Source organism: Amblyraja radiata, chromosome 28 (assembly GCF_010909765.2).
Source record: "Amblyraja radiata isolate CabotCenter1 chromosome 28, sAmbRad1.1.pri, whole genome shotgun sequence".
NCBI lineage: Eukaryota > Metazoa > Chordata > Chondrichthyes > Rajiformes > Rajidae > Amblyraja > Amblyraja radiata.
This window is the reverse complement of record NC_045983.1, coordinates 5,772,620-5,797,682: the sequence shown is the minus strand read 5'-3', so window position 1 is coordinate 5,797,682 and position 25,063 is coordinate 5,772,620. Positions and strand designations below refer to the sequence as shown.

Below are 25,063 nucleotides of genomic sequence, written 5' to 3'. Positions count from 1 at the left end.
CGGTGATTCCAGATGATGTAGGGAGTAGTGAAGAGCTAAGTTAATAGCATCCTCAACAGCACGGTTGGCGCTGTATGCAAATTGGAAAGGGTCCATGATGGGGGCAGTGTGTGTTTTCAGATGGGTGAGGACTATGTGCTCAAAGGCCTTCATGGCAACTGATATTAGTGCAACAGGTCTAAAATCGTTCAGACAGCTCACCTTGGAGGACTTGGGCACAGGGATGATGATGGATGATTTGAAACACTGCGGGACTCTACATTGGCTGAGGGAGGGGTGAGGAGAAGAGTATAATTGCTGGAGTGACTCAGTAAAGTTATAAAGTAAGTTATATAAGTTATATAAGTAAAGTTATTATTATTATTAAACCGTAGACACAAAATGCTGGAGTGAGTCACTCCAGCAATTATTCTCTTCTCCTCACCCCACCCCTCTCTCTCCCACCACATTGCCAGCATACTGACCCCACCAAGTATCATGTAATGTGCCATCGCATACATTGCACTGTCGTAAAGCAGCTAACTCTCGATGCACAGACATTGCGCAGGCAGAACTGATGAATGACCGCGTGGGTTTCCTCCGGGTGCTCCGGATTCCTCCCGCATCCCAAAGACGCGCGTGTCTGTAGGTTAAATGGCCCTCTGTAGATTGTCTCCAGTGTGCCGGACATGGATGCGAAAGTGGGATAACACGGAACTAATGCGAACGGGGTGATCGATGGGTCGGCCTGGACTGGGCGGGCCGAAGGGTCTGTTTCCACATTTCAATCAATCAATAGGTTTATGTGTTTCTCATTCTGAGAGATGACTACAAACTGAATGGGAGACACAAAGTGCTGGAGTAACTCAGCGGGTCAGGCAGCAACTCTGGAGAAAAAGGATGGGCCAGAGATCTCCAGGGATGCTGCCTGACCCACTGAGTTACTCCAGCACTTTGTGTCTATCTTCCATTTAAACCAGCATCTGCAGTTCCTTCCTTCACGACATTCAACAAATTTCTTCCATTCTGTTTTCAATGCTGCCAGAAACCAAGTTGAGAATCCCTTTTCTCTCCTCGAGACGTCGCCTTTTTTCTAATGAGCTTTAGTCAGCTGCTGTCTCCAAGGCAGGAAGACGCAATCTCACCCTGTAATTATTGCCAAGGCTGGATTTGCACAGGGAATGGATCAGTGAACGTGACACCGAGACGGAGAATTGGAATCACTTCACCATCATTATGTTTGTGGAGTTCAGAGCCCGCTGTAGGTTGAGTAGGCTGTGACTCTATTCCTTGGAGAGCAGGAGGATGAGGAGTGATCTTATTGAGGTTTAGTTTAGTTTTTTTTTAGTTTAGTTTAGTTTAGAGGGCGGGCCCACCGGGTCGGTGCCGACCAGCGATCCCCACATATTAATACCACCCTACACCCACTAGGAACAATTTATTTTTACATTAACCTACAAACCTGTACGTATTTGGAATGTGGGAGGAAACCTACGCAAGTCACGGGGCGAACGTACAAACTCCGTACAGACAGCACCCGTAATCGGGATCGAACCCAGGTCTCCGGCGCGGCATTTGCTGTAAGGCAGCAACTCTACCGCTGCGCCACCGTGACGGATGTATAAAATCATGAGAAGAATAGATCGGGTAGATGCACAGAGCCTCTTGCCCAGAGTAGGTGAATCGAGGACCAGGGGACATGGGTTAAAGGTGAAGAAGAAAAGATTTAATAGGATTCTGAGGGGTAACTTTTTCACACAAAGGGTGGTGGGTGTATGGAACAAGCTGCCAGAGGAGGTAGTTGAGGCTGGGGCGATCGCAACATTTATGAAACAGTCAGACAGGTACATGGATAGGGCAGGTTTGGAGGTATATGGACCAAACGTGGGCAGGTGGGACTAGTGTAGCTGGGACATGTTTGGGTAAGTTGGGCCAAAGGGCCTGTTTCCACACTGTATCACTCTATGACTTCTGTCACCGGCAGCTTTACGCCCTCTTCAACCAGCTATTTGTTTATGCCTTTCATATTTCAAAACACATTAACACCAACTCTGTTGTAATTTATGCATAGCAAGAACCCATCATTTGAAATCGGAAGGAGAATCTCCCTGATTTGCATAATTCCTGTTTTCACAACAGCGCAGCATTAATATTGTGCAGTTCATAAGTAATAGGACCAGAATTAGGCCATTCGGCCCATCGAGTCTACTCCACCATTCAATCATGGCTAATTGATCTTTCCCTCTCAACCCCATTATCCTGCCCATAAACCCTGACGTCCTTACTATTCAAATATCTGTCAATCTCCGCCCTAAAAATATCCACTGACTGGGCCACCACAGCCGTCTGTGGCACAGATTCACCACCCTCTGACTAAAGAAATTCCTCCTCATCTCCTTTCTAAAAGTACATCCTTTTATTCATGACCTCTAGTCCTAGGCCCTCCCACTAGTGGAAACATCCTCTCCACATCCACTCTATCCAGGCCTTTCACTATTCGGTAAGTTTCAATGAGGTCCCCCCTCCTCATCCTTCTAAACTCTAATGAGTACAGGCCTAGTGTCGACAAACATTCACCATGCATTAACCCAATCATTCCCGGGATCATTCTCGAAATCCTCCTCTGGACCCTCTCCAACACCAGCACATCCCTCCTCAGATATGGGGAGACCAATATAATTGGCATTGCACATGAGAGTAGATGATCAGAAGCACGGTGGCGCAGCGGTAGAGTTACTGCCTCACAGCGCCAGAAACTCGGGTTCGAATCTGACTACTGCCGTGCTGTCTGTACGGAGTTTGTACGTTCTCCCCGTGACCTGCGTGGGTTTTCTCCGGAATCTCCGGTTTCCTCCCACACTCCAAAGACGTTCAGGTTTGTCGGTTAATTGGCTTGGTTTAATTGTAAATTGTCCCTAGTGTGTGTAGGATAGTGTTAGGGTGGGGGGGATCGCTGGTGGACCAAAGGCAGACTCGGTGGGTCAAAGGGCCTGATTCCGCACTGTATCCTTAAACCAAAACACAGATGTGCTGCATATGGAAATGGTGGATATTCACTTTCAATGCACGACAGTCAAGGCAAAATGAAAACTTTACAAGTGCAACTCTCACCTCTTCTTTTGCAAGGCTGCAAAGTTCTTTTTGAAAGTAGGGCTGATCTGACTCAACAATTCCACCAGGGAATGGCTGAGAAAGCTGGGGTTTGCTGGCTTGGGGTTGAAGCTGTAGGCTGTCGACCTGTTGAGAGCAGACAAATCAGTGTTGTACCACAGGCAAGAAAGAAAAGGCATCCAAAAACATACTGCAATAGCACTGTTACTTAGTGAGTTTAAAATTCTATCCCACTGCACTCATCTCTGGAGAACGTGGATAGGTGACGTTTTGGGTCGGGACCTTTCTTCACCCTAAAACAATATCTGAAGTTCCATTTTATCAAGCTGCAAACAACCCAGCTGTCATAGAAACATAGAAACATAGAAAATAGGTGCAGGAGGAGGCCATTCGGCCCTTCGAGCCAACACCGCCATTCATTGTGATCATGGCTGATCGTCCCCAATCAATAACCCGTGCCAGCCTTCTCCCCATATCCCTTGATTCCACTAGCCCCTAGGCAACTGAATCATCCTACCCCAACCAGAGAGCAGTGCTGAACTACTAGCTACCTCATTGGTGACCTTTGGACTACCCTTGAGTGGACTTTACTGGCTTTACCTTGCACTAAACGTTATTCCCCTATCATGTACGACAGATGGCACAATGGGCTAAGTGTTCGGCTGGCAACCGGAAGGTAGCTGGTTCGAATCCCGCTTGGAGTGCATACTGTCGTTGTGTCCTTGGGCAAGACACTTCACCCACCTTTGCCTGTGTGTGTCCTTGGGCAAGACACTTCACCCACCTTTGCCTGTCTGTATAGAAGTAATTGTGTGAAGCACTTTGGGGTCAATGCAAGTTGACTAAAAATGTGCTATATAAATAAAGACATTAGACATTATTATTATGTATCTACACACTATAAATGGCTCAATTGTAATCACGTATTGTCTTTCCACTGACTGGTGAGCTCGCAACAACAGCTTTTCACGGTACCTCGGCACACGTGACAATAAACTGAACCAAACTAAACTCAGAGCAAAGGACACAAGATTCAGAGTCATAAGCCTTCATATCTTTTTTTAGTGAATAAAGCCTTTCACAGCCAGTTACATAAACGGGAAATCTAACTTTGCACTCCACCAACAATACTGAGCTGGACAAAATGTGTCGGAAGGAACAACTGAAGATTTAGACACAAAATGCGCGGAGTAGCTCAGCGGGACAGGCAGCATCTCTGGAGAAAAGGAATAGGTGACGTTTTGTGTCGAGAAAAAAACGGGTCATCGGTTTTAGTCTGAAGAAGGGTCCTAAAGTGACATAGTAATGAGGAACAGCAGATGCTATTTTAGTGTTTAGAAGGGTCCTGACCCAAACCTCACCTATCCATGTTCTCTAGAGAAACTGCCTGACTCGCTCAGTTACTCCAGCACTCTGTGTCTATCTTTGTCCCACGGGTGGCACAGTGGTAGAATTGCTGCCTCACAGTGCCAGGGACCAGGGCTTGATCCTGACTACGGGTGCTTCTGTGCAGAGTTTGTACGTTCTCCATGCGACATTTCTCCGGGTGCTCCGGTTTCCTCCCACACTCAAGACGTACAGATTTGTTGGTTAATTGGCTTCGGTAACTATTGTAAATTGTCCCAAGTGTGTGTAGGATAGAGCTAGTGTACGGGATGATCGCTGAACCCCTCCTCTCTTCTAGCTTTCTTCCCCCCACCCCACCCCACAATCAGTCTGAAGGGTCCGAACCTGAAACGTCACCTATCTATGTTATCCCACTTTCTCACCCACTCTCTACAGACCAGGGGGCAATTTACAAGAGAGCCATTTAACCTACAAGCCAGCTCGTTTTTGGGATGTTGGAGGAACCAGGAGCACTCGGAGGAACCCCACACGGTCACAGGGAGAACCTGCAACCTCCACACTGACAGACAGACGCCAAGGTCAGGATGGAACCCTGGTCTCTGGGGCTGTGAGGCAGCGGCTCTACCCGCTGTGCCACTGTGTTGCCTTCAGGGCGCGATGTGCCCGGATCACGGTGTCAGTGGAGTGGGCTGCTGTAGGCCCGGCAACAGCCTGGGGCTCGATTAGATAGGACGCCTGCTCCAAGAGGCTGAGCACGTGGGTCGGACGAGGCCTGTCGCAGTGCGGAGTGGTGGAGGACACCGACAACATTGCAGGCCGATCCCTGCAACTCCAACCCATGGACAACGGGCCTTTACGGCGGGGTCAAGACACTGATTGAACGGTACTGGAAGCCCTCCACTGACCAAGCTTCTAACTACACTCATAAATGTGGAGATTAGTTTAGAGATACAGCGTGGAAACAGGCCCTTCGGCCCACTGAGCCCATGCTGACCAACAATCGATTCTACGCTACACACACGAGGGACAATTTACAGAAGCCAATTAACCTACAAACCTGCATGACTTTGAAACATGTGAGGAAACTGGAGCTTCCGGAGAAAACCCACGCAGCCACGGGGAGTACGTACAAATTCTGTGCAAACAGCACCCGTGCTCAGCATCGAACCCGGGTCTCTGGCACCGTGCGGCAGCAACTCCACCTGATGACCAAAGCAGAAACTATTCCCCCCCGCCATTCAGAAGTAGTGAGGGCCGGAAAGAAAATACGCAGCGGATGACAAAGCGCGCAATACTCACTGATTGGTGTAAAAGCCTCGTGTCGACGCGGTTATGCTGACGTGCCGATCTTCGGCAGTGACCACGTACAGGTACATCAGATCACCGTGCATCTTGCGGTTGCCGGGGGGAGGGTTCCAGCCACTCATGGTCAACACTTTCAGGCACTGCAGAGGCTGAGGAATAGAAGGGACAAAAGGCATGAAAAGCCACGCACAGTTTCTCTCTTTTCCCCCTTCCATCTATATTCCCTCCAGAGATGCAGCCTGAACAAACTGCGCAGAAACAGGCCCCGTTTGCAGGGTTACAGTGGTACAGCACAAAAACAGGCCCGTAACGGGTTTAACGTAACCTGATGCTGGTTTAAATCAAAGGTAGATACAAGATGCTGGAGTAACTCAGCGGGACAGGCAGCATCTCTGGAGAGAAGGAATGGGTGATGTTTCGGGTCGAGACCCTTCTTCAGACTAATGTCAGGGGAGTGGGTGGGACAGAGATAGAATGTAGTCGGAGACAGTGAGGCTGGTGGGAGAACTGGGAAGGATGAGGGGATGGAGAGAGAGAGAGAGAGCGGGAAAGCAAGGGCTATTTGAAGTCAATGTTCATACCGCTGGGGTGTAAGCTACCCAAGCAAAATATGAGGTGCTGTTCCTCCAATTTGCACTGGGCGTCACTCTGACAATGGAGGAGGCCCAGGACAGAAAGGCCAGATTGGGAATGGGAGGGGGAGTTAAAATGCTGAGCCACTGGGAGATCAGGTAGGTCTAGGCGGACTGAGCGGAGGTGTTCAGTGAAACGATCGCCGAGCCTGTGCTCTGTCTCGCCGATGTACAGGAGTTGACACCTGGAACAGCGGATACAGTAGATGAGGTTGGAGGAGGTGCAAGTGATCCTCTGCCTCACCTGCAAAGACTGTTGGGATCTAGACTTCTTCCCACCCTGCTTCCTGTAAGGACTCTATCCCCTACTCCTAAGTCCTCTGTCTACGCCGCACCTGCGCCCAGGATGAGGTTTTCCATACCAGGTCATCGAAGATGTCCTCATTCTTTAGGAAACGGGACTTCCCCTCTCCCATTGTAGATGAAGCTCTTACTAGGGTCACCTTGATATCCTGCAGCTCCGCTCTTGCTCCCCCTCCCCCCATTCGTAACAAGGACAGAGTCCCCCTTGTCCTCACTTTCCACCCCATCAGCCGTCGCATACAGCATATAATCCTCCAACATTGTCGCCACCTCCAACGGGATCCCACCACTGGCCACATCTTCCCATCCCCACCCCTTTCTGCTTTCCGCAGAGATCGTTCCCTCCGCAACTCCCTGGTCAACTCGTCCCTTCCCACCCAAACCACCCCCTCCCCGGGAACTTTCCCCAGGAAATGCAGGAGATGCAACACCTGGCCCTTTACCTCTCACATCGACTCCATCCAAGGACCCCGACAGTCTTTCCAGGTGAGGCAGAGGTTCACTTGCACCTCCTCCAACCTCATCTACTGCATCCGCTGTTCCAGGTGTCAACTCCTGTACATCGGCGAGACCAAGCGCAGGTTCGGCGATCGTTTCGCTGAACACCTCCGCTCAGTGCGCCTAAACCTACCTGATCTCCCGGTTGCTCAACACTTTAACTACCCTTCCCATTCCCACACTGACCTTTCTGTCCTGGGCCTCCTCCATTGTCAGACTGAGGCCCATCGCAATTGGAGGAACAGCACCTCATATTTTGCTTGGGCAGCTTACACCCCAGCGGTATGAACATTGACTTCTCTAACTTCAAGTAACCCTTGCTTTCCCTCTCTCTCTCCATCCCCTCCCCCTTCCCAGTTCTCCCACCAGTCTTACTGTCTCCGTCTACATTCTATCTCTGATGCCCACTCCCCTGACATCAGCTCGAAGAAGGGTCTCGACCTGAAACGTCGCCCATTCCTTCTCTCCAGAGATGCTGCCTGTCCCGCTGAGTTACACCAGCATTGTGTGGATAGGATAGGTTTAGAAAGAGGTAGATGGGATGCAGGCATGCGGGGCTCACGTAGATGGGACATGTTGGTCGGTGTGGGCAAGTTGTGCCGATGGGCCAGTTTCCATGCTGTATAATTGTGACTCTATGAGGATAAATTTCTTTTCTCAGAGGGTGGTGAATCTGTGGAATTCATTGCCACAGACGGCGGTGGAGGCCAAGTCATTGGGTATTTTTAAAGCGGAGATTGATGGATTCTTGATTAGTACGGGTGTCAGGGGTTATGGGGTGAAGGCAGGAGAATGGGTTTGAGAGGGAGAGATAGATCGGCCAAGATTGAATGGCGGAATAGACTCGATGGGCCGAATGGCCTGGTTCTGCGCCTATGACTATGAAGTTTGAAGTCCGGTTTCTCTCGCCAGTGACGCAGTCGGATGTGTTGGCGGGCTTCGTTCAGCATTTGCCGCGTTTAGTTTCACACTCCCAGCATTCAGGACATTCGGCTATACCTTACCTTGGCATCCTTTGTCTGGGGCTGGAGGATGAGCAGAGGGCGCTCCTTGCTGCCGGGGAGAATGTGCTCTGGGGGCGTGCAGTCTATCTGCTCCAACTCTGACCCTTTTCTTTTACGCTTTCCATTCTCTGAGAAGAAATGAATTGAAAACTTCAATTAAAAAAAGTGCGGTGCGGTGGCGCAGCAGTAGAGTTGCTGCCTCACAGCGCCAGGGACCCGGGTTCCATCCTGACCACGGGTGCTGTCTTTACGGAGTTTGTACGTTCTCCCCATGACCAGTGTGGGTTTCCTCCATGCTTTGGATTACTCCCATGCTAAAGATGTGCAAGCTTGTAGATTAATTGGCTTTGGTAAAATAGACAATTGCCTCTAGTGTGTGTCGGATAGTGCTAGTGTGTGGGGTGATTGGTCGGCGTGGACTCATTGGGCCAAATGGACTGTTTCCGTGCTGTATCTGTATAAACTAAACTAAACTAAAAAATGCGTGAATTTATTGTTTCCCATTAGAAACTTTAATATCTCCTATGGGGCAGCACATCGGCGCTGCTGGTAGAACCTATTTTTGATTAGAACGGGTGTCAGGGGTGATGGGGAGAAGGCAGAGAATGGGGTTAGGAGGAAAGATAGATCAGCCATGAATGAACGGCTGAGTGGACTTGATGGAGTAGACTAGACTAATTCTGCTCCTATAACTTATGCACTTCTGAGCCACTGCCTCACAGCTCCAGAGACCCGGTTTCGATCCTGACCTTGGGTGTGGAGTTTGCACGTTCTCCCTGTAACCGCAAGGGTTTCCTCCGGGTGCTCCGGTTTCCTCCCACACCCCAGTGACGTGCGGAATTGCAAGTTATTTGGCCCTCTGTAAATTACCCCACCCCCCCCCCCCCTAGTGTGTAGGGAGTGGATGGGGATAGTGGAATCACGAAGAACTAATGTGAACTGATGATAGATGGTTGGCGTGGACTCGATGGGCCGAAGGGCCTGTTTCCATGCTGTATCTCTAAACTAATCTAAACCTAGTGCTGCCTTTCGCCAAGGGCCAGACGTCAACAGGACATAAATGACGGACAAGGTTTAATTTATATTATGGGATAATCTGTAGATTAGTTTCGTTTTTATCCACAAGATTTTATCCACGAGTAGTTGCTCTACTCAACAGCCAAAAATCTGTAGCCTCCCTCTGATCTGGTATTTTGTTGGTTCACATGCTTGATCAATGGTGTTTTATCATTAATGTTTTATTATTATTAATGTTTTCTGAGTCATTCGTAACTGTCACTGTATGTCATGTTGATACTTGTGGGCGGAGCACCAAGGCAAATTCCTTGTATGTGAATACTTGGCCAATAAACTTACTTACTAACTTACTTTTTTAGTTTAGAGATACAGTGTGGAAAACGGGCCCTTTGACATACCGAGTCGACACTGACCAGCGATCCCCGCACACTAACACTATCCTACACACACTAGAGACAATTTACACGTACACCAAGCCAATAAACCTACAAACCTGTACGTCTTTGGAGTGTGGGAGGAAACCGAAGATCTCGGAGAAAACCCACACGGGTCACGGGGAGAACGCACAAACTCCGTACAGACAGCACCCGTAGTCACGGTCGAACCCGGGTCTCTGGCGCTGCAAGGCAGCAACTCTGCCGCTGCGCCATTTATGTCTGTGTCACCGGCCACCTCTTGAAACCAGACTCCTGTCACAGCTGTCAAAATGCATCACACATCAACCAGCAGATGATCGGCACAGGATTCAAACATCTGTACATGTTTGCAACAGCTGAACAATACAAGGCAGGAGCCACGATTCCCCCCCCCCCCCCCAGCCCCCCTTCCTTTCATAAAGAGTAATCAAACTGCGGTCAACAGGTCAATCTGCACGGAAATAAAAACAACCTCCGGCTACCTGGCCCGCCTCGTAAACTGTGAAACCCGCCAGAGTGCGGAATTCTATTAACTTTAATAAAGCTCACTTCAATCACGAGAATTGACAGGACTGACCATTCTCTGCTTTCCACAAGGGATTTGCTCAACTCCAGGTCTAAATGCAGTCACCCGAGTGACAATTACTCATACACTAGACCGGCAGGTGTTTTAGAGACTCCTAGTAGATGCTTTTACACACCGTGTAGAGGAACAGGAATAGAGCGAGGGAGTGGGGGGGCTGTTGGAGGGGGGGGGGGGGGGCAGTCGTTGGGGCCGCTGGGAATGAAAGGGGGACCTTTCAAAGGAGTTTAGAAGGATGAGGGGATATCTTATAGAAACATATCAAATTATAAAAGGACTGGACAAGCTAGATGCAGGAAAATGATGCCAATGTTGGGCGAGTCCAGAACCAGGGGCCACCATCTTAGAATAAAGAGGAGGTCATTTAAGACGGAGGTGAGAAAAAACTTTTTCACCCAGAGAGTTGTGAATTTATGGAATTCCCTGCCACAGAGGGCAGTGGAGGCCAAGTCACTGGATGGATTTAAGAGAGTGTTAGATAGAGCTCTAGGGGCTAGTGGAGTCAAAGGATATGGGGAGAAGGCAGGCACGGGTTTTTGATAGGGGACGATCAGCCATGATCACAATCGAAGGGCCGAATGGCCTCCTCCTGCACCTATTTTCTATGTTTCTATGACCTGGTGGGTGGGTGGGGGGGGCGGGAGGGGAGGGGGCTGCTGCCAAGAGGGAGCGGCAGGCAGTACATAGGACTGTTTGGTGAACTTTTTGTAACTTTATCAGCACCAGAAACTTTGCGACTTTTGTGTACTGCTTGGGAGAGGTCTGCTCTGTGATTTTACCGGGTTGTAGCAAAACAAATCAGTTCACTGTACTTGAGACAATAAAGTATCATTGCACTCATTCCTCCCCTCCCACCTACAGCACCCTCCATAATGTTTGGGCCAAAGACCCATCATTTATTTATTTGCCTCTGTACTCCACAATTTTGAGATTTGTAATAGAAAAAAAAATCACATGTGGTTAAAGTGCACATTGTCAGATTTTAATAAAGGCCATTTTTATACATTTTGGCTTCACTGCAGTGTTTATACATAGTGCAGGTAGACAAAAAGAGCTGGAGAAACTCAGCGGGTGCAGCAGCATCTATGGAGCGAAGGAAATAGGCAGGGTTTCGGCCCGAAACGTAGCATATTTCCTTCGCTCCATAAATGCTGCCGCACCCGCTGAGTTTCTCCAGCACTTTTGTCTACCTTTGATTATCCAGCATCTGCAGTTCCTTCTTTTTATTTATACATTTATTAAACATTTATACATAGTGCCCTCATTTCAGGGCACCATAATGTTTGGGACACAGCAATGTCATGTAAATGAAGTATTCCTTCCATTGTGAGAATGTGGGGATCTCATTGAAACGACCATGTAGCGAGAGGCCTGGATAGAGTGGATGTGGAGAGGATGTTTCCACCAAAGATCCTATAGCGAGCAAGATAGATCACTCGACGAAAAAGACGTAGTACGGTCATGGGCCTATTCATGGGTAATTTTTGACCCCATTTCCGTAACCGGCTTCCGTCTCCACACCAAAGATCCCATAGCGGAGCAAAGATACTAGTGCGGAGACGGAGACGGTTACGGAAACATCCTCGTAAAAATAAAAGTTATTTGGGAAAAATCTTCTCCTCATTTTCAGAATGATAATTTATTAACACAAACTGTTCCCCCGCAACGCTGATTACACTGCGAGTCGGGTCGGGTCCGGTTACGGAAATGGATGAAAAAAAGGCCCACGTTCCGCTCCGTTGCGTACTACACGTCAGCCCATTGCATTTAGCAGGAGTGGTCCATCTTGCTTCGCTGTAGGATCTTTGGTTTCCACTAGTCACTAGTGACTAGTGACTAGTGGGAGAGTCTAGGAGCAGAGGGCGCAGCTCAGGACTGGAGGAGAGTAAAGGCCGGAACAAAACAGGGTCGGCACCTCAGGTAGGGTGGAGCCCACAATGGTATTTGTTGGCTGGGCAAAGTGTGATAACAAGAGGGACACAACCAGTGGAACTGGTAGGACGACTAGGGTGGGGGAGGAGGGCGGGGAAGAAACGGGAGGGGTGGGAATACAGGAGTTATTTCAAATTAGAGAATTACACCCTTCATAACACCGGGTTGTAAGCTGCCAAAAATGAAATCTGAGGTGCTAAGATCTGTTCTATGATCTATTTTTACAAAGTAACATCGTTTCTACAAAATAATAGGTGTACAAAATAATGAGAGGAATGGATCGGGTGGAGTCTCTTGCCTGGAGTAGGGGAATCATGAGCCAGAGAACATCAGTTAAACTTGAGGGCGGACAGATTTAATAGGAACCCCAGGTTAGTGCATGGAACGAGCTGTCGGAGGAGGTAGTTGAGGCAGGGATTATCGCAACGTTTAAGAAACATTTGGACAGGTACATGGATAGGACAGGGATATGGGCCTAACGCAGGCTAGTGGGCTAGTGTAGAAGGGGCATGTTGGTTGGTGTGTGCAAGTTGGGCTGAAGGGCCTGTTTCCACGCTGCGTGGCTCTATAGATCATGACTAGAGCCTTACAGGTCTGAAGAAGGATCTCGACCCGAAACATCAACCATTCCTTCTCCCCGGAGATGCTGCCTGTCCCGCCGAGTTACTCCAGCATTTTGTGTCTCTCTTCAATGCAATATATAATCTGTAGAGACTAGTCTGTCTCCTAAGACTGTTCCTACGTATTTTATAAATCGTATAAGGCATGGTCCCAGGTAAACGTGAAAGAGGTATATACAGGTTATTCGAATATCACTGTACCTTGGTTGGTACACGTGACAATAAAAGACCTTTGAAACATCTTCTGCCTAAACGAGGATAACTGGAGATGTTCAAGAAGGAACTGCAGATGCTGGAAAATCGAAAGTAGACAAAAGTGCTGGAGAAACTCAGCGGGTGAGGCAGCATCTATGGAGCGAAGTAAATAGGCAACGTTTCGTCCCGAAACGTTGCCTATTTCCTTCGCTCCATAGATGCTGCCTCACCCGCTGAGTTTCTCCAGCATTTTTATCTACCGAGGATAACTAGAGATCTATTTTTGATGTTGGGCTGTGACGAACATACTAACGCGCTTCTGCAAGAGTGATCTCTCCAAAAGAGAGATTTTGAGAGCTTTTTTTTTTTTTTAAAACAAAAATAAGTTTAATTGACTATTTTTAAAAAATGATAGGTGCAGTACAAAAATACAAAAAAACCTCCACACCGTAATACAAAATAAAGCAAATATTCTTAAATACTGAATATTAAATTACCATAATCCTCATACCTATTGAGGATGCATTCCACCCGCCCTGGCGCCCAACGGTCCCGGAAATCCCCCAGGGTGGTCGTGGTCAGCACATGGTCCCTCTCTTAAGGGCCTGTCCCACTTTCACGACCTAATTCACCACCTCTGGAGACTCGCAATGTAGCTGTCTGGGCAGCACGGTGGCGCAGCGGTAGAGTCGCTGCCTTACTTCGCCAGAGACCCGGGTTCGATCCTGACTTCAGGCGCTATCTGTACGGGGAGTTCGTACATTCTCCCTGTGACTGCGTGGGATTTCTCCCGGGTGCTCCCACATTCAAAGATTTAGTGAGCTGAGTACAAATTAACTGTTGCATTGGCTTTCAAGCAATTATTTGCGGTGCTGGCTCGAAGGGCCGAATTGCCTCCTCCTGCACCTATTTTCTATGTTTCTCTGCCGAGTTTGCCCTTGACTCATACTCGCAGCATGGTCGTCACAAGGTCGTAGGTAGGTCGTAGCAGGCCGTGATGCTAGTCGTAGGTACTCATGGCATCAAGTAGGTCGGGGCGTTTTTCTAGCCGAATGAAAAATGTCCACGAGTAAAAAAGGGCGTGAATTAGGTCGTGAAAGTGGGACAGGGCCTTAATACCACCCGGAATTTTGAAAGAAGTTTGTGGACACTCTTCTTCCCTTCACTGCCCACCATCTTACCTCCCAAATCGCCCTCCGTGAACGTGCTCAGGAACGATAGGGAATTGCAGTCAACACCATTGTAGGAATCTGACGGGTCCAAGCTCTTGAGGAGGTCTCTGATGTGTCGCACATGTATTCGGGCTTCCCGGACTGTGTACGGTTCTTGAGGAACACACGGAACAAGGAAGGAATAAAATGAAGAATTTGCTCCGGGTCAGCGGGTGGCCAGCGCAGCTCGAAACAAAGTGAGAAACTAGTTCAACCCCTTTTGCCTTGACAGTTGGGTTGACGTATGATGAGCGTTTGAAGGCTCTGGGCCTGTACTCGCTGGAGCTTTGAAGAATGAGGAGGGATCTCACCGAATAGTGAAAGGCCTGGATGGGGTGGATGTGGAGAGAATATTTCCACTAGTGGGAGAGTCTAGGACCAGAGGGCACAGCCTCAGAATAAAAGGAATTACCTTTGGAATGGAAATGACTAGGACACACATACATACACACACACACGTGTGTTACTGTGTCTGCATGTATGTATGTGTGTGTGATCTGTGTGTGCATGTCTGTTTGCATGTTCTCGCTGGAATTTAGACTGGTGAGGGGGGACCTCATGGAAACTTACCGAAAAGTGAAAGGCCTGGATAGAGTGGATGTGGAGAGGAAATTAGAGATGCGTGTAGCAAAGGTACAGCAGTTATCACGGGTGACTTTAATCTACATATAGATTGGGCCAACCAATAGGTAGCAGTGCTGAGGAGGAGGATTTACTGGAATGTATACGGGATGGTTTTTAAACCAATATGTAGAGGAACCGACTAGAGGACAGGCCATCCTGGACTTGGTATTGTGTAATGAGGAAGGATTAGTTAGCGATCTTGTTGTGCAAGGCCCCTAGGGCAACAGTGACCATAATATGGTCGAATTCTGCAATAGGATGGAGAGTGACACGGTTAATTCAGAGACTAGGGTCCTGAACTTAAAGAAAGGAGGATTGACAGTGGAGATGCAATTGCAAAGATTTAAAGACCACATGGATAAACTCCAAAAATTGTTCATCCCTGTCTGGCGAATAACATAAAACGGAGAAGGCGGCTCAACTGTGGCTGATGAGGGAAATCAAGGATAGCGTTAAATCCAAGGAATTGGCCAGAGGAAGCGGCAAACCGGAGGACTGGGAGAAATTTGGGAGAAAAGACGACTGTGGAGGCCAAGTCAGTGGATATTTTTAAGGAGCAGAATGATAGATTCTTGATTAGTGCGGGTGTCAGTCGTTATGGGGAGAAGGCAGGAGAACGGGGTTGAGAGGGAAAGATAGATCAGCCATGATTGAATGGCGGAGTAGACGTGATGGGCCAAATTGACTTAATTCTGCTCATATCACTTATGAATACCTTCCACTACTTTCAGATTCGAGCCCTCCTGCAGGCCTTCGATCGACTTGAGCTCGGAGAAGTTGTCCAGAACGTTGCCTTCCAGCTGCAGAGAGAAGCAGGTCCGATGGCAGGTGTCCTCTCTGTCCATGAGGACCTGATGGATCTCCTGCACCATCTCCTGGGGAGAAACCTGTGATCAAGAGGCAACAGATTAGGAAATAGAATGGCAGCTTATCTTTCTGTCAAGATATCTTTTTTTTAAAATATGATATGCCATTCCTCCAATTTGCACTGGGCCTCACTCTGACAATGGAGGAGGCCCAGGACAGAAAGGTCAGATTGGAATGGGAGGGGGAGTTGATCTTATGATGATTCTCTATCCTGACGTACTTGTGGTTTCCAGCACTTTGCGCGCCCATTTGAGATGCCTGCAATTTTTAATTTTTAAAAAAATCTTTAATGGATTTTAAATAATAAATTTATTTTCTGCCATTTAAATTTTTTTAATTTTCAAAACTGGACTGTAAGGAGGCGCACATGCTAAAACACGGCCAGAGGTACGTTTTAAAGTCTATGGTAGTGGAGCAAGACAGGGCTATGATGGAGACCGCCAGAAATTGTGGCCCCAACAGTTGATATCAGATTCCCCAATGGTGTAACATTGAGAGTCGGAGTTGTACTAAGCACATAGATGTTAGCAACAGTAATAGACGACTTAGACCCTTATCCCAGCGCCGCCATTTGATATTATAGTAGCTATAAATGTAATCTCAACTTCACATTCCCATTCAATCTGCAGTTGAGGTCCAGCTTCAAATCCTCCCTAAAAACTCATTTTTATTCTCTGGCTTTCGACACTGGCTGAGACATTGCTCCTGTTCTTAGTGCTTTTAATGTCTTTTAATTTTTACTGTTTTTAGTCCTTCGTTTTACGGTTTTTAATGGTTTGTAATAACTTTTTGTCCATGAGTTCTCATGTACAGCACTTTGTGGCAACTGCGGTTGTTTAAAGCGCTTTATAAATAAAGTTTATTATTATATTTATTATAAGGTCAAAAGTGATAGGAGCTGAATTAGGCCGTTCGACCCATCAAGTCTACTCCGCCATTCAATCATGGCTGATCTATCTCTCCCACCTAACCCCATTCTCCTGCCTTCTCCCCATAACCTCTGACACCCGTACTAATCAAGAATCTATCTGTCTCTGCCTTAAAAATATTCACTGACTTGGCCTCCACAGCCTTCTGTGCCAAAGAATTCCACTGATTCACCACCCTCTGACTAAAGAAACTTCTCCTCATCTCCTTCCTAAAAGATCGTCCTTTAATTTTGAGGCTATGACCTCTAGTCCTAGACTCTCCCACTAGTGGACACATCCTCTCCACATGCACTCTATCCAGGCCTTTCACTATTCTGTATGTTTCAATGAGGTTGCCTTTAGTTTGGAGATACAGCGTGGAAACAGGCCCTTCCGCCCACCGACTCCGCACCGACCAGCGATCACCACGTAAACTAGTTCTATCCTATACACTAGGGTCAATTTACAGAAGCCAATAAATGTACAATCCTACACATCTTTGGAACTTGGCCACACCGGAGAATGTACAAATTCCATACAGACAGCACCCTTAGTCAGGATCGAACCCGGGTCTCTGGCGCTGTAAGGCAGCAACTCTACTGCTGCGCCACCGTGCCGCTCCTATATTTTTATATACTTCTGTAAGGTCATAGAGTCACACAGCGTGCAAACAGGCCCTTCGGCCCACTTGCCCACATCAACCGACATGTCCCATCTATACTAGTCCCACCTGCCTGCGTTTGGCCCATATATCCCTCTAAACCTGTCCTATACATGTAGCTGTCTAATTATTTGTCAAACATTGCCTCAACTGGATGGGGAGAGGGTGAGCAGGCTAGGACTGTATTCCTTGGTGTGCAGGAGGATGAGCTGTGATCTTATAGAGGTGTGTGATGTGTAGAGGTGAACAGTTCGCTCCATACACCTGCCACCCTCTGTGTGAACAGGTTACCCCTCAGGTTCCTATTAAAAACCTCAGATTCCTATTAAAGGTCTTTGCAGAGAAAACAATCACCACCACACGGCAGTATATTCCCTTCTCTGTAGCTGATCTTTCTTTCTTTAATTATAGTTCTCTTCGCCTCGTGCTTCCACACTTTGATATTTAATCATGTCCTGCTGTCTGCCTGATCACAAGCCTCCTGCCATCTGAATGGGAGGTGAAGGTCAGGGATCTGATACGTTATCCCCTGCACTCCCCTCCCTCCACAAGCTCAACGTTCCTCCATTTAATTTCACGCCTTTCTTTTGTCTAAATCTTATGACCACACTGCGAACAGGGGGGAAAAAAGGGGGGGGAAATTGCAACAAAAAAAAGGGGGCAGACTTGTTGGGCAACTGGAGAAGCGTTTTATAGATTAAAAGCAGCTGAGGTCCCTGATCACAAGCAGTCTCCATCAATCATCAACAGTAGGCAGATTGAAGGGAAAATTGTGAGCACTATAGATTACAAATTTGCTTTACAGTCAATTGAAAGATCGTCGCCATAGCTTAAGAAATGCGCATTTCCGACATTATAACTGTTCTGCTGTAATATGGGAAATTCGTAGTGAATGGGAGGAATGTGGCACAGTGGCGCAGCTGGTAGAGCTGCTGCCTCACAGCATCAGAGACTCGGGTTCGATCCTGACCTCGGGCGCTGTTTGTGCGTGGAGTTAGCGCATTCTCACTCTGTGACCGCGTGGGATTCCTCCGGGTGCTCCGGTTTTCTCCCGCTTCCCAAAGACGTGCGGGTTTGTAGGTTAATAGGCCCTCTGCGAGTTGCCCCCTAGTGTGTCGGGAGTGGATAGGAAATTGGGATAACATAAAACTAGTGTGAACGGGTTGATTGATGGTCGGCGTGGACCCGGTGGGCCGAAGGGCCTGTTTCCAGCGAAGATAGGCACAAAATGCTGGAGTAACTCAGCGGGACAGGCAGCATCTCTGGAGAGAAGGAATGGGTGATGTTTCACGTTGAGACCCTCCTTCAGATGTCTGTCACCCATTCCTTTTCTCCAGAGATGCTGCCTGTCACGCCGAGTTACTCCAGCATTTTGTATTTATCTTCTGTTTAAACCAGCATCTGCAGTTCCTTCCTACATATTTTATAACTGGATTGATTGAAAGATACAGCATGGAAACAGGCTTTTCGGCCCACTGAGTCCATGCCGACTATCGATCACTCTAGTTCACTAAACCAGCACCTGCAGTTCCTTCTTACACACTGGCCTGTTTCATCTCTAAACTAACCCAAACTAAACACATTATAGGGATTATTTGCATCTTCCTCCAAGTAATTTTGTAGGAATTATTTGCATACAGCAAACCTCCTCAAACAGCAGCAACAATGACCAGGCAATTCTCAAGAGAAGCTACGCAACCAAATGTGATTCTCAGCTCCTTTTGGCATGGAATAGTTTGTCTTCACTCAACAGGCAGGCTTTAATGAAAAGAGGCACAGGGTGCTAGTGTCATTTAGCAGGTCAGGCAGCATCTCTGGAGAACATGGATAGGTGATGTTTTGGGCTGGGACCCTTCTTCAGACTGTCTTTGACTGCACGTTGCAGATACCTTAGCCAGTACGGCACCCACCCCCTTTCTGCAATGGAGGGGGGAGGGGGCGGGGGAGTGGGCTCAAAGTTAGGGATTTGAAGCCAACTCAGCCAGAGCTGGAAATGGCAGCTGTTGAATGTGGGCAGAGCCTGGCCTGTTAACGCCCATTTAAAAGACATTTAGAGCGGTTTAAACCAAGGTGACATTGAAGACTCTCAGCCGAGCAAGGCTGCCGCAGTACAGCTGTTCCACAAATAAAACCCAGCAGTGTTTCATGGCTACACCTGTCTGCAATCCCTTCCCTCACTAACCCTGAGTCGAGCTCCTCACAGTAACATCCATCTGAAGCAACGCTGGACTTGACTCACACAAAATGGCGCCGGAAACGTGGCGACTCTGGTGTCCTGTCTCAGTGTAATCTAGTATTTGTGCACTCTTGTTTCATGTACGATTGTGCCTCTGTACAGTAAAATAATTTACTGAACTGCATGCAAAAAGTGAATTTCACTAGACCCAGGTACATTTACTTTTTGTTTACAGATACAGCATGGAAACAAGCCCTTTGGCCCACCGGGTCCACTCCGATCAGCGACCGCCCGTACACTAGTTCTATCTGACACACTGGGGACAATTTACATAGGTCAATTAGCCTACGAATCTGCGTGTCTTTGGTGTGTGGGATGAAACCGGTGCGCCCGGAGAAAACCCACGTGGTCACAGGGAGAACATGCAAACTCCAATCAGATAGCATCCGTAGTCATGATCGAACCCGGGACTCGAGGTTCGCTGTGAGGCAGAAACGCCACCGCTGTGCCACTCAAATGTGTTGTCTCGTTGCGATCTACAGTTCTTGAACTCTTGTTTTAAGTACAATTGTGCCTATAAACAACAAGATCTTTTTACTGAACAGTATACAAAAAAGGAATTTCAATGTACCTGGGACAATAAAATACCACTGAAAAACGCCGGAAGCCAATAACAGCCATGATTAAACTTGTAGATATGGCATCTAAACCATTCTGCCTGCCTGAATATCACCAGTTGTTCTTCCTTGGCATTCCAGAGGTAGTTGGAACTGAGAACTAAATATCATTGATTTGATCCATATGGTCACTAACTAATCCCAGCAAATTCAACTTTTAGTTTAGTTTAGAGAGAGTTCATAAGTTTTGTTCAAAAGTGATAGGAGCAGAATTAGGCTACTCTGTATTCAAGTCTACTCTGCCTTCAATCATGGCTGATCTATCTTTCCCTCATAACCCCATTCTCTTAAGGCCTCAAACCCATTCCAGTTTCACTTTCGGTTTAATTTATTGTCATGTGCTCCGAGGTACAGTGAAACTAATCAAGAATCTATCTATATCTGTCTTAAAGAGATACAGCATGGAAACAGGCACTTCGTCCCACTGAGTCCGTGCGGACCAGCTGTACACTAGTTCTATCCTACACGCATAGGGAAGATTTTGTAGAAACCTATTAACCCATAAACTGCAGGTCTTTGAAATGTGGGAAGAAACCTGAGCACCCGGAGAAAACCATTGTGGTCACAGGGAGAACGTGCAAGCTCTGCACAGACAGCACCCGAGGTAAGGCATGCAGTTCTACCACTGCGCCCGGTGAAAGAGTTAACCTTCAAGGCTGCACAAGTGCAGAGTTTATTCGCAACATTTGCTGTAGACTTCATCACAAGGGCAGTGAGGAATGTTCCATGAGCACTCACGTCAAGTATGTGCTTACCGGCTAACACCAAACGTGGAACAAGCCCCATCTGGATCGAAGCTCGCAAGAGCTTTGCCACTTCCCTATATGTACACCAACGATGAAAAAAAGCATGGAAGTAGAAAGAAGTAACCCTTGCTTTCCCTCTCTCTCCGTCCCTCCCCCACCTAGTTCTCCGACTAGTCCCACTGATTAATGTTATTGCTTGTATGCCTCGTTGTCACATTCCCCTTAGCCAACTATGAACCATTCTACATTTTCTTGATCATCCTCACCTTCACACCTTGCCCTTCCATTTCTCTAGTATCCCTCTCCCCTGACTCTCAATCTGAAGAAGGGTCTCGACCCAAAATGTCACCCATTCCTTCTCTCCAGAGATGCTGCCTGACCCACTGAGTTACTCCAGCAATTTGTGTCAACCAGTATCTGCAGGTTCCTTCCGAACCAAAACCTGGAGCAAGTTTCTTCCCAGACAACTGGATCATCCTATCAAGAACGAGAGAGCAGTCCTGAGCTACTATCTACCTCAATGGAGACCCTCACACCATCTTTAATCGGACACAATGCTGGGGTAACTCAGCGGGTCAGGCAGCATTCTGGAGAAAAAAGGAATAGGTGACATTTCGGATCGACATGTCTGAAAAAGGATCTTGACCCAAAACTTCACCTAGTCCTTCTCTCCAGAGATGCTGCCTGACCCACTGAGTTACTCCAGCATTTTGTGTCTAACTCCAGTATACACCAGCATCTGCAGTTCCTTCCTACATGTCATTAATCGGACTTTACTGGACTTTATCTTGCACTGAATGTTATTCCCTTCATCCTGTATCTGTACACTGTGGATGGCTTCATTGTAATCCTGTATAGTGTTTCCGCTGACTGGTTAGCATGCAACAAAAGTTTTTCACTGTTCATAAGATCATATGATAGGAGTGGAATTAGGCCTTTCGGTCCATCAAGTCTACTCCGCCATTCAATCAAGGCTGATCTATCTCTCCCTCCTAACCCCGTTCTCCTGCCTTCTCCCCATAACCCCCGACACCCGTACTAATCAAGAATCACCGTTCCTTGGTACAGGTGACTATCAAACTAAACTTCAACGCTAGCAGCTTCCAAAATGCAAGCAGCAGGAGGAGAGATTGTGTGGGAGGGGTAGAAAGGATTTGTACTTTTCCGCGGGGGAGCATGCGGGTGTGCAGGCCTCTGTAAATTGCCGCTAATGTGTGGGGAGTGGATGAGAAAGTGGAATAATGTCAAACTTGTGCTTAAAAAAAAAAAAATGACAGTGCTGAAGTAACTCAGCGGGTCAGGCAGCATCTCTGGAGAACGTGGATATGACGTTTGGGCTCGGGACCCTCCTTCGGTTGGAAGGGTCCCGACCTGGAAAGACACCTATCCACCTTCTCCAGAGTCGCTGCCTAACCTGCTGAGATACTCCAGCACTTTGTGTCTCTTTTTGTAAAGGTAAAGATAGCGGAGTCAGGGGATATGGGGAGAAGGTTGGAACGGGGTATTGATTGAGGATGATCAGCCACGATCACATTGAAGTGATGGCTCGAAGGGCCGAAAGGCCTACTCCTGCACCTATTGTCTATTATCTACAGTTCCTTGTTTCTACATAGAACTAGTGTGAAAGGGTGATCGATGGTCGGCGTGGACTCAGTGGGCTGAAGGGCCTGTTTTCATGCAGTATCTCTAAACTAGACTAAAACTCACACTACTTTGGTGAGTGGTACACTTACCTATTGCAACACAGATTAAAGTGTGCAAAGGGGTTTTACAAAACAAAAGGCAGTATTTTTTTTATACATGGCATAATAGAGGTTGTATACATGGCCCTTGGAAGTCAACGAGCCCATCAAGATTCATTCTTATTGACGACAAGAATTAGGATTTCGTGAGTCGAGTCGGAATGAATGAAAATAGTAAGATTAAACGAGAACTTACCGGTTCGAAGTTTGATCGTTATTTTATGAGGAGTACGTTGAGGGAATACGTGAAGAACCCCGCCAGGACGCATGCGTGTCATTCTTCAAAGCAGCGGTGTGAAATCACAGATAACTGTAATGACTTAAACATAGTGAGATTAGAGAAAGAAATACCAGTTGAGTATATGATCATGGGAGGGAGCGGAGGGCACGTATTCCCTCAACGTACTCCTCATAAAATAACGATCAAACTTCGAACCGGTAAGTTCTCGTTTAATCTTACTATTTTACTTCGGAGTCACGTGAGTGACTACGTGAAGATTTCAAAGCACTGTGATTTCATGCCGTGGAAACAAGTCCATGCATCACATCTGCCTTAATGACTGTAGGAGGAATTGTGTCAACATAATTTAGACATGAATCCGACATTGGAATCCATGAAATTTATTAACACAAAATTATAGCCCCTATTTATGGGGTAAATTAAATTACAGAACTTAAAATTGTTTCTGCAAACGTTCCAGGTTTCATGACTGGTTTATGATAAAATAGTTGGAATGTTTTTTCCCCTGACCATCCTGCTGCCTTGAGGATTTGGTCCATTGGTACATCCAACTGCATAGCTGCCGATGTAGCTGCAACCCTGGTGGAATGAGATTTTAAAATATTAGTATCCACCCCAGCCTGTATGAGAACCTGTTTCAGCCATCTTGAGATGGTCTGGACCGTCACTCTTTTGTGTGGTTGCTTATTGCTGACCAAAAGTGCCTTCTCATTGCCTCTGATGATTTTCGTGTTCTCCATGTATAACGACAAATGTCTTACTATACAGAGACAATCATCTGTTGGGTAAGACCTAAATTCTATATTGAGGCCTGCTGATCCCTGTCTGTTCTGCTTTACTAATTCATAAATATGAAACGTAATATTTTCAGATGAAGAAGTCATGTTGTCCAGTCTTAATTTATGTAATGACTGTACCCTTTGTGCCGTGACCAATGCCATTAGCATGACTGTTTTTAATGTCAGTCTATGTAGGGACAGAGCTGTTGCTGGAGACCAATTCCTGAGCATCTTCAGGACAATACTCACATCGCATATTTGGGAGTACCTGGTTCTTGGGGGATTGGTATTAAAAATTCCCCTCATAAGTTTTGTTACCAGTGGGTGAGTCCCAACAGAGTGACGCTCTGTTCCTTGCCATAGATAAGTTGATAGGGCACTTCTGGCGCAGTTGATGGCACTATAACTGAGCCCCTCATCATAATGGAGGCCTGCCAGGTATTCCAGAACAGACGGGATGTTCATATCTCTGTAGGTGATGCTGTTTTTGTGACAATACATCTCCCACTTCCTGATATAGACCAGATACTGTTTTTTGGTGGACTGTCTGTGGGCCGCCGAAATCATGTTCACTGTTCGGACCGTCAGTCCCAGCTGTAGTAGTGGTGTTTTTAAGCTCTACAAATTAATAAATTCAAATAGTTATGGCATGGGTGGCTATCCCTTGTTACGGGATGAACCAATAAGTCTGGTCTATTCGGGATGGTGATACATGGTTCTAATACCATGTTCACTGGGAACCATGGTTGTGTAGGCCAATCGGGTACTACCAAAATACCAGACGCAGAGTCTTGCTGTATTTTCCTTAATACCCGACTGATGAGGCAGAAAGGAGGGAATGCATAAATAAACAATTTCCCCCAATGCAGCGAAAATGCATCTGTCGCCGCTGCCCCAGGGTCTGGTTCCGAAACATAGTTTGATAACTGGTGATTAAGCCTGGATGCGAATAGATCGATATCTGGTGTTCCATATCGTGCTGTAATATCAGCAAATACTTTTTTATTCAACATCCATTCGGTGTTTTCATTAAATTTGCGTGACCTGGTGTCTGCCACTAAATTTAGTTTACCTGGTAGGTAAGTAGCTGATATCCAAATATCTCTCTGGATACACCACTGCCAAATTGTATTAGCCAGATTGTCACATGATGTCGATTTGTTTCCACCCATGTGGTTGATATATGCTACCACGATGGTATTGTCAATCTGTAGTCTAACATGCTGGTGATCCAGTACAATATGACTTTAGGCCATAGAATGCACCCAACATTTCCAGGTAGTTTATGCCCAGTGTTAGTAATAATGATGCCTCCTGAGCAGTCCATCTACCTCCACAGCTGGAGATGGAATTGGTGGCACCCCAACCAAGTGCACTGGCATCAGTTTGTAGCATCATTGAAGGGTTGCTGATAATGATTGGATTGAAACAAAGCCAAATGTTATCTATCCACCATTTTAGTTCCATTATAGCTTTGATTGGTGGCTTC

General features: G+C 47.1%; 1 protein-coding gene across 3 annotated transcripts in view; it reads right to left on the bottom strand.

Annotated features, from left to right (window-relative positions):
• cluh (clustered mitochondria homolog) overlaps nt 1-25,063 on the bottom strand; it is a 106,029-nt gene that overhangs the window by 51,444 nt on the left and 29,522 nt on the right. For all 3 annotated transcript variants that reach the window (XM_033045649.1, XM_033045647.1, XM_033045648.1), the window contains exons 3-7: nt 15,493-15,664; nt 14,124-14,267; nt 8,180-8,307; nt 5,737-5,891; nt 3,091-3,216 (exon numbers count right to left, since the gene is read on the bottom strand). In XM_033045649.1, coding sequence (XP_032901540.1) covers nt 3,091-3,216; nt 5,737-5,891; nt 8,180-8,307; nt 14,124-14,267; nt 15,493-15,664 — 725 coding nt within the window. The remainder of the gene's footprint in view (nt 1-3,090; nt 3,217-5,736; nt 5,892-8,179; nt 8,308-14,123; nt 14,268-15,492; nt 15,665-25,063) is intronic.